The sequence below is a fragment of the Oncorhynchus mykiss genome, chromosome 27 (assembly GCF_013265735.2).
Source record: "Oncorhynchus mykiss isolate Arlee chromosome 27, USDA_OmykA_1.1, whole genome shotgun sequence".
NCBI lineage: Eukaryota > Metazoa > Chordata > Actinopteri > Salmoniformes > Salmonidae > Oncorhynchus > Oncorhynchus mykiss.
The window spans coordinates 7,173,938-7,184,152 of record NC_048591.1 but is presented as its reverse complement, the minus strand read 5'-3'; the positions used below and the strand labels follow the sequence as shown (position 1 = coordinate 7,184,152).

The 10,215-nt window shown below is 44.7% G+C and overlaps 1 protein-coding gene across 1 annotated transcript in view; it reads right to left on the bottom strand.

Annotated features, from left to right (window-relative positions):
• Window positions 1–715: 715 nt before the first annotated feature.
• The window catches only part of LOC110507439 (serine/threonine-protein kinase D2), a 47,916-nt gene continuing 38,416 nt past the window's right edge, over window positions 716–10,215 (bottom strand). The window contains exons 9-18 of the mRNA XM_036964809.1: window positions 9,197–9,274; window positions 8,445–8,766; window positions 7,932–7,984; window positions 7,731–7,803; window positions 7,521–7,627; window positions 6,724–6,885; window positions 2,999–3,097; window positions 2,530–2,797; window positions 2,312–2,397; window positions 716–2,081 (exon numbers count right to left, since the gene is read on the bottom strand). Coding sequence (XP_036820704.1) covers window positions 1,860–2,081; window positions 2,312–2,397; window positions 2,530–2,797; window positions 2,999–3,097; window positions 6,724–6,885; window positions 7,521–7,627; window positions 7,731–7,803; window positions 7,932–7,984; window positions 8,445–8,766; window positions 9,197–9,274 — 1,470 coding nt within the window. The 3' untranslated portion in view covers window positions 716–1,859. The remainder of the gene's footprint in view (window positions 2,082–2,311; window positions 2,398–2,529; window positions 2,798–2,998; window positions 3,098–6,723; window positions 6,886–7,520; window positions 7,628–7,730; window positions 7,804–7,931; window positions 7,985–8,444; window positions 8,767–9,196; window positions 9,275–10,215) is intronic.

Genomic DNA, 10,215 nt, shown 5'->3' with positions numbered 1-10,215 from the left:
TGGAAAGAATATGGCACCAGAACAAACCTGCCAAGAGAGGGCCACCCACCAAAACTCACAGACCAGGCAAGGAGGGCATTAATCAGAGGCAACAAAGAGACCAAAGATAACTCTGAAGGAGCTGCAAAGCTCCACAGCGGGGATTGCAGTATCTGTCCATAGGACCACTTTAAGCCATATGCTCCACAGAGCTGGGCTTTACGGAAGAGTGGCCAGAAAAAAAGCCATTGCTTAAATAAAAAAATAAGCAAACGCATTTGGTGTTTGCCAAAAGGCGTATGGGAGAAGATACTCTGGTCAGATTTAGCTTTTTGACCATCAAGGAAAGCGCTATGTCTGGCGCAAACCCAACACCTCATCACCCCGAGAATACCATCCCCACAGTGAAGCATGGTGGTGGCAGCATCATGCTGCGTGGATGTTTTTCATCGGTAGGGACTGGGAAACTGGTCAGAATTGATGGAATGATGGATGGAGCTAAATACAGGGAAATTCTTGAGGGAAACCGGTTTCAGTCTTCCAGAGATTTGAGACTGGGATGGAGGTTCACCTTCCAGCAGGACAATGACCCTAAGCATACTGCTAAAGCAACACTCAAGTGGTTTAAGGGGAACATTTAAATGTCTTGGAATGGCCTTGTCAAAGCCCAGACCTCAATCCAATTGAGAATCTGTGATATAACTTAAAGATTGCTGTACACCAGCGGAACCCATCCAACTTGAAGGAGCTGGAGCAGTTTTGCCTTGAAGAATGGGCAAATATCCCAGTGGCTAGATGTGCCAAGCTTATAGAGACATACTCCAAGAGACTTGCAGCTGTAATTGCTGCAAAAGGTGGCACTATAAAGTCTTGACTTTAGTGGGGTGAATAGTTATGCACGCTCAAGTCCTGTTTTTTTTGTCTTATTTCTTGTTGCACAATAAAAAATATTTTGCGTTTTCAAAGTGGTAGGCATGTTGTGTAAATCAAATTATATACAACCCCACCCAAAATCATTTTAATTCCAGGTTTTAAGGCAACAAAATAGGAAAAATGCCAAGGGGTGTGAATACTTTCGTAAGCCACTGTATCAGACGACAGTTTTAAAAGGGGCAATCTTCGATTACTACATCCATTTCTGGCTTTGTTTTCTTTGCTGTCATTTGAACTGCAGATTTCCTCTGAGACCATGACACCCCACAAGCACTGGTCTGCTGCCTACAGTTATAAGCCTTTTATCTACCAGTCACAGGCACTAAATGACTGGTCTGCAGCAAACAGGTCTGACAGCACATGCAGGGCGATTCCACTCATCACATTCAATGAAAATAAAAAGGAACGGTTCATACGGATTTGTTTATGGGTGGGTATAAGTTACGCATTAGTGGATCGATCGAGTCCTTAATGTTTTTTTTTGTCTGTCTCTCTCCCTCTCCATCCCCATCTCTCTCTCTCTCTCATCCAAACTGACCTTTGCCATACTGCAGTTTAGACTGAATGAGCACACTGCAGCAGCGATATTCTACACATCCCCTGACCACTGGATACAGTATGTCCTTGTGGGATATAGAAGAGCAGTCTGTTAAACTCAAAGAGTTCTAGGGTTGAAGAGAGAGTGGTCAAGGATGGGGTCTGGAGATTGGACAGGCTTGGGCAAGAGTGGGACACCATTAGTAGACGGACAGGGGCGGGATCATGTCTATAGAAGGCGCTGTTCTACAGCTAAACCTCCCAGCCTCACCCTCCCCAGACCTCCAACTATCCATCCAGCCAGCCCCTCTGTCTCTCCACTCGCTCCCCACACTCCCCTCCTCTTCCCTGGGTCAGTCTTGAGTCCCTTGGGCCCTCGTGGGTCCTGGTTCTGCTGGTTCTCCAGGTTCTCAGAGTATGCTGACCCTCTCGGTGAGTCCCTGCATGTCTGCATCCTCCCCGGCCTCATCGTCGGAGCCAGGCGCAGGCAGAGGGGGAACCAGGTGGGCCGGGTAGGGGAGCGTGTGCTCGCGGGCAAACATCTGCCAGCGGCAGTCGTCGCTCTCATGGGTGATGTAGCGCTCACCCAGCTTGGTCTCCAGCTCCCTCAGATCCAACCACGTCTGGTAGTCCTGGAGAGGAGGGAGGGGGGGGGGGGGAGGGAGGGAGGGAGGGAAGGAGGGAGGGAGGGAGGATAGGCATGAGGGGGAAGAAGATAAGAGCATAGAAGGAGGGAAGTGGATGAGACAAGAGGTTTGAGGATGGAGAGAAACATGATAAATAAGTAAGTTAGGGGGCCTTGTGTCTCCACTGTAGGTAATGGACTTCTGTATAGCCACCATGATTCTGTTGACTAGCGTACCTGTAGATAGGAGTGACTCAGGCTCTTGTCCACGCTGTAGCGTTTCCTCATCTTCACCTGGAGCAGGTTGTTGATCAGGTCAGTGGCTGAAGAGAAACACAGGGACACAGGTGAGAACAGTATGTGTATGCCAAAATAATCTGTATATTTGGCTATACTTAACCATGCACAAGACCTTGCATTGGCCATTTAACGGTGCAAGTGTGTGTGTGTCTTACCATCAGGTGAGATCTGTTTCCAGGGGTTGGGTGGGTACATGAAGGCAGCGTTGTGGATCTGGTCGTTGATGTCCTCATCCTCGTTGAAGGGGAAGGTGCCACTGAGGCTGACGTACATGATGACTCCTACAGACCACATGTCCAGGGAGCGGTTATAGCCCTGGTTGAGGAGCACCTCTGGGGCCAGGTAGGCCGGGGTGCCCACCACCGAACGCCTGAACGACTTCTCACCAATGATACGGGCAAAGCCAAAGTCACACAGCTTCACCTGGGGGGGGGGGAGACAGACAAGAGTGAGAGGGAGTAAATAAGAAGAAGAAATACTGCATGTATCGCTACTTTGGAGTAGAATAAAGTCAGGGTGAATTTGTATACTATGCATGAAGGTGCATTACATGGAGTAAAGGGCTGTCTACATTAGCTTGGATGTGTAGAGTCTGTGTGATAGTGCGATGACAGGGTTCTGTACCTGGGGGAAGGGCTCGGCAGAGGCCAGCAGGACATTCTCAGGCTTCAGATCACAGTGGACGATGTTCTTAAAGTGCAGGTTTCTCAGAGCTGCCAGAATCTACACACACAAACAAACCCGGATTTGGCTTTGACTTTCTGGGTCGTAACAAGAAACTAAAAAAAAAAAAAAAAAACACACAGAGAGTGAGAATACACCCCCGAAAAAAAACACATACACCTAGAACGTGTGTGTTACATAGTGAGTGATCTGTGGAGTAAAGCAACACGAAACGGTGACCAGCAAACCCTCAAGCGAATATGAACATTGCGGCTTAAATTGTTTGTTTTTTTAACTGTATCCAAAACAGTATCAAATCTTTTTTTATATATATTTCAAATGCATTTCAAATTTGAATCTCTGCTAAAAAATGCATGTACTGCCTGACCATATTCCAGAAATGCGTGGCTGTGACATCTAGTCTACAGGGTGGCTAAACGGGTTACTAATTTGGCTTCTTAAATGACTCGTTACGTATTGATCAGTAGTTAGGTTTCCATCCAAATTGGCACAGATTTGACTGTGAATATTCTAAAATCGGCATTTTCCCCACCAGAGATGTGTTTCCATCAAATTGACTTGTTGCAGATGAAAGGATGAAAGGGTGTCCTGTGATGACGCAGTGCACAAAAAAAAAATACATTTTGTGGTTAAAATTCCCAAGTACTGAATAAAAAATACAAGGTAGAAAATACAAGTTAAATGGGTTTCCATCACATTTTCAACTCTACGGAAGGTTTTCTCACAACTATCTGCTGTTGGCTAGAGAACACGTACACTGAGTATATCAAACATTAGGAACACCTTCCTAATATTGAGTTGCCAAAGTGGCTAAACTAGGCCCATCTTTGACTTTGAGTACTTGTGTTTTATAGTGAATGGCATTCTGGGATTAGGGAATTTTCACTTGTCAAACACAAACAAACATGGCTGCCGTCGTAAACAATTTATCTGCTGTTAGCTGACACGTCTCTCGTTGTGCCTGCCAGAGATGTGGTACATTGTAAACAAATCTAGCTGTTCGCTCGCTAACTTGTGTTTTATTTTTGTTGTTTAGACTGGTTCATGGATTGAGTTTGGCTGTGGATGTGTTCTGTGTGATGCTTGGAGTTCGCATTTATCTTTCACGATGAAGTTCGTATTTATCTTTTACAATGAAATATGAAATTGAGGAATAGAGTTGTGAATAACTTAATTTTCCATCAGTACAAAACATTGTTTAGAAATGTTTTCTGCATCATACGTTCTGTTGCTACTGTTCCAAATCACATATTTGCGATAGTACACTGCAGGGACCACTCAACAATGATCACAAATATGAACGTGAAAAACCCAGCAGCGTTGCATTTCTCCACACAATCCGGTGCGCCTGGCACCTACTACCATACCCCGTTCAAAAGGCACTTAAATATTTTGTCTTGCCCATGCACCCTCTGAATGGCACACATACACAATCCGTCTCAGTTGTCTCAAGGCTCAAAAATCCTTCTTTAACCTGTCTCCTCCCCTTCATCTAAACTGATTGAAGTGGATTTAACAAGTGATCATAGCTTTCACCTGGTCAGGCTATCTCATGGAAAGAGCAGGTGTTCTTAATGTTTGGTATACTCAGTGTATTGCCTACATAATGAGATTATTATGGACCAAAACAATTTTATTTTTATAAGATTTTATTTTATTTTTTTCCAAAGGGCAGCCAAGCATCAATTATCTTGTGACCAGAATAAAACAAATTCACATAGAAATGTGAGATCTGTCATTCTCATTGCAAGCAAGTCAAAGAAGCAGTAGATCTGTTCTGTGTGTGCAATTTCTATGCTTCCCGTTCTTAAGTTTCGTTTCTTGCATCTTTTACGTTCAGTTTTGTACACCAGCTTCAAACAGCTGAAAATACCGATTCAAACTAAATCTATACATCGCACAACTCCGCAATATGTCAAAGTGTAGGTCTAGGTCTTCTGCTTCCAAGAAGGGGTATTATACGGCTCTACAGTGGATGGTTAGCTGTGTTGGGGTGCGTTTGTAACCAAGGGGGAAGTGGGGATTTACCACATCTGGGGAAAATCCCTTGAACGCACTCCAACTGGTAATTACAAGTTAAATCAGCCATGAATCCCCATGTGACAAGGGTAATGGAAGCTTGTTATGTGCAACAGGGAAGGGCAATTACCGTAAATGCAAGAGAAAAAAACATGTAATTGTTCAAACATTTCTAGCCTGCCTATGTATAGGTAAACAAGGTTTATGTGTTATGCTCGACCCGCTCAGTTTTTCACCACAAAACAGCAGAAAATGGACAAAGTAGAACCAGATAAGCTGCTATTATACTATGATTTGACTGGTAGATGTTCAATGTTTATTTTCAAATAAATATATATTTTTAAAAAAAGGAATAGTTTCATCATAGTAAAACCAGTTTGGTTCCCGTAACGGGGTAGACCTTAAAAGGAGGGACATATGTAGACAAATCATTAAATCACATTAAATACAGAATATTATTCAGAAATAAGTTAACACAAAAACTAAGGCTTTACAAAAAAACAAGTTTCCATCCACAGTTGTTTTGCGAGTAAAGTCATACCCTATTTAAAAAATATTAAAAAACATCACGACAGCTGCAGTGGAAACAGGAAGTTTTGGTACAATTTTATAAATGGCGACAGATCGTTTGTTTGTTCAACATGGTGGGATCTTTTTGTGTCGGTAAAATTAATTATGTGAGAAATGGAGCAAAATGCCTTTTTGCTCAAATATTGGATATAATAACCGTCATATTGAAGTCACGCAATGTTATGTTGTGTGATCCTCCCACTACGACTGGGGTAACCATGCAGTTTACTAGGCTACAGATGAAATAAGTTACGATGAACTTCACAGGGTGGCGAAAGTGCACGGTGATTATAGCTTTATAACGCTCCTTTCCAATAAATATCGAGGGTCTTATTCTGGTGACATGACGATCGATGCTTGACTACTGTTTGACAAATACAAATAGCCTCGCTCTTATCCATAAGAATCTCATCATGTAGACTAGCCTACCTGCACAGCCTACCCGCAATGTATCTGTGAGCTGTTGGCTGTTGAGCGTGTGTACCAAGACCAGAGTAGGTACATTTGTTTTGTCATAACAGCTTTTTTTGTGACAAAACTTTCCGTAGAGTTAAAAATGCGATGGAAACACATTGAAATGTAGATTTTTATTCAGAACAAGAAAAAATCTAATTTTAAAATCTAAAATCTAATTTTGTTTGCACTACGTCATCACACACTGATTTTTTATCCGCAACAAGTCAGTTTGGTGGAACCACCGGTGGGAAAATGCACATGTTTTCTTTATGGAGATTTTTTAAATATTCGCATGAGAATCTGTCGCCAATTGGATGGAAACCTAACTACGGTGAAAACCTGGAGTATTTCGAGGGGGTTAAAATCTTCCGTTTTCAGGGGACTTCATTTCATATAAACAGACATTTACAAATTCAATATTAGTGCATAATTGTTACTTAACTTATCAAAAGGCACTCATTTCGTGGAACATTTCAATTGGACAAATACATGAATTGCCCGATTGTAAATATTTCACATGTATCCTAAAAGGATTATGAAAAATACAATTTTAAATGTATTTTTCCCCCCATATGGGAGCAAGAGTGCACGCACACACACACACACACACACACACACACCTGTGTGATGAGGAACTTGGTGAGCCTCTCTGGGAGCCGTCCTTTCTCACTGGACAGGATCATCTCCAACATGTCTCCATGGAGCTTCTCCATCACCACAAACACCTTCTCTGGAGTCTCAAACATACACTCCAGGTTCACTATGCCCAGGTGACGTAGACTCTGGGAGATGGAGAGAGGGAGGGGGAGGAGGGAGAGGGGGAGGGGTTTGAGCGAGAGAGGGAAAGCGTGGGGAAAGTGGGGAAAAAGTGCGAGAGACAGAGAGAGAAGAAGAGAGAGAGAGAACGGGCAGAAGAAGAGGGGGGAGTGACACACAGGGCGGAAGAGAAAGAAAAAGAGAGGTAGAGCGGAGGGGATGGAAGAGTGAGAGAGATTTAGAATGAGTATCAGTTAGTTAGAGTATAGTGTGAAGGCAGTGTTTACTGACCTTTATCTAACTACACCCCATAGAGCTGATAACGATGCTGCAAAACCTGCCAATGTAATTGAATGCAGTTGGCATGACAACCCCATGATGTAAAAATGAACCCTCGTGGCCTGTACAGACGTTGGACCTTAATTTGATCACTCTTTTGTTGCTGATAGCGTGTAGTGTATTTGAGGTTTGCATGCCAAATGGCACCCCATTCCCTACATATTGCACTACTTTTTATCGGGGTAAAAATATGGTGCCATTTGGGATGCAACGCTTGTGTGGCAGCAGTAAGTCACCAGCCAGCCAACAATTAGCTGATGAACTAGACTTGTAGTGGGAGACCCGTTGAAAATGTGTTTCTGCGTCTCCCCCTGGTGGTCACCTGCAGTATGGCCACCTCGTTCCTCAGCTGGCTCTCCTGCTTGGTGGGGAAGCGCAGCTTGTCAATCACCTTCACCGCCACGTCGCGCCCTGTCTTCCTGTGCTTCCCTGGTGGCGGGGGGGGGGGGGAGAAGAGAGGAAATTACAGGAGTCTGATTAACTGAGATTCAACGACTCAAAACAGAGAGTGTAGACGATTAGGGACACTCACCCCCATACACCACTCCAAACTGGCCAGAGCCGAGGATTTCATCTGCAAATATCTGGTACACCATACCAATGTCCTGGAGGAGAAATTGATTTTTTAAAAAGCATCATCACCATCATCATCACTACAAAGTCCTGGGTAATGATTGTGAACGGGTATAATGTACGATGGTGTATTACGACCGCGTGGCAAGAGACGACTCACCACGTTCTCCTGGATCACACTGTTGGACACTGAGATGCTGACTGAAGCCTGTCCTGCGGATCAAAGTCAAAAATGCTAACCATCCACACTAACATATACAGGACTTCCACCTGAGCTTATGTGGGGTCACTACAGAATGATTGAGCACACGCTCGTGTGTGTGTGTGTGTGTGTGTGTGTGTGTGTGTGCGCGCATGCAAAGAGCTCTGAAAACAGTGTGTGTGTGTGTGTGTGTGTGTGCGCGTGCAAAGAGCTCTGAAAACAAGCTTCTGAGTTCCTTGAGCTATGGACTGCATACCACTCAGAAGCCTTTCACTGTTAATCTCCCACAACACCAGTCCCCCCCCCACACACACACACACACACTAAATCCAGACTAAGAGCAGGACTGAGATCAGATCCAGACCTCGTGATTCTGTTCTTCAGATGGCTAACGTTAAGAACTAAGAAACTTGGGAATTAAAGTTTCGCTAAATTAACATATTATTATTGTAAGGTGATATTATATCTTACTGTGAGGAGTGTGTCCCTCTACCGGTGGTGCATCCTGGAAGATGACTGGCATGAGGGCCTGGCGAATGGCGCCCTCCCACGCCTTGGCCACCTCCCGCCCCACGCCGCTATTGGGCACCACGTTGCTGGGGGAGGGGGGTGTGGGGGGGAAGGCCTGGGGGGTGTTGGGGGGCAGGGCGGGGGGGTGGACGTTGGGGTCCTCCCCTACAAAGTAGCGCATGGTGCCCATGACAAGCTCGAAGCAGTGGGGGCTGGTGCCCGGCGGGACCAGGGTGAAGTCACCTGCGGGGCGCACCTCCAGAATCTCAGACAGAGGGATCTCCTACAGGACGGGGGGGAAGGACGTGAGGCCAGGGGATGTACGCAATCAATCATGTGAAGACAAGTGCAATCAAATTTTTTTTTTACTTTGAAAATGTGGAATAGGTTGTGTAGATCAATAGGATTGTTTGTTTTTTTCAATCCCTTTTTAGATGACATTTTAAGGCAGAAAAATGTGAAAACTCCGCAAGGGGTGTGTAGACTTTCACCAGGTCAATGTATGTGAGAGTGTCTACACATCTGTATCGCTTTCTCTTCTGAGTTTTAGGCTGGGTATCTGTATAAGCACTTTGTGACCACTACCGATGTATAAAAAAAAAGGCTCTATAAAATAAAGTTGACTGATCGATTGACTGAGACCCGACTCACATAGTACCTGTGAAGTTTATTGGCTTGCTAACCTAGTTGAGCGGAGCTGGAGAATACAATACCTTATAGTACTTGTTGGTGGTGTTGTTCTGGAACAAGATGATGCACTTGCAGTCCAGACGCCAGTAGTGCCGCTTTCTCTGTGGGGGGTGCCGGAGGAGTAGGAGGGGACAGGGGGGTAAAAGGGGTCAACCAAGGTTCACTGAGGGGGTCAGAGGTTAAGCTGTGGTCCAGGAAGAGTGGACAAGGAGAAGGATGAGGCGGGCCAGCTGATGGGTGGAGGAGAGGGAACGAAAGGGAACGGTAGGAAGAGAGAAGGAGAAAAGAGACAGTGACAGTGTCAGTAAAGCCAGGACAGGTTGGCTTTGAGAAGGCAGAAAGTGTCTCAGGCCTGAGTTCAGGTAAACAGCAACACTTTCTAAGAGGAAGGAGAAAGAGAAGAAGAGAGAAAAAAGGGCTGCGGATGTGAATTCAACACACGTCTCCCGGGTGTTTTCGTGCGGCGGGGAGCAGGTATACACTATCTATCCCACTCAGCCGGAGACACACACACACACTTTCACACAGATGAAAAAAGGGAGAGCATTAACGAGAGCATTAAAAAGGGGAAGGTCAAAGTTGCAGAGGTAAGAGAAACTCCGACCGAAAACATTGTGAAGAAGAGGCGGAGGACTGGAGGGGTAGGGGAGAATGATAAACGGTGTGTCAATGTCGCGGAGAACAAAGGTGGAGGAGAAAGCTTCTCTGAAAGTTCTAGAAAAGAAGGAGTGGAAACACTATTGTAAGGGAACCTAATAAACCCTTTCTACAGCATTTGTACGTGTTCACCATGTATTACTCATTACTACAACATGTATTATTACATGTATAAACCATTTACTAATCATTAGTTAAGTCTTTTTGCAGTCCCTAATCTAAAGTGAGCACTATTTGTACTTTTAAAGTATTTTTTTTGAGTGACCAGTGTAATTTGTCACAACAGGATGGGCATGTGATTGGCTAGCTGACTAAACTCAACTTCAACGTTTTATGATGGCGTTGAGCGGCGACTAGTGATGATGACTAGAGCGGCGACTAGTGA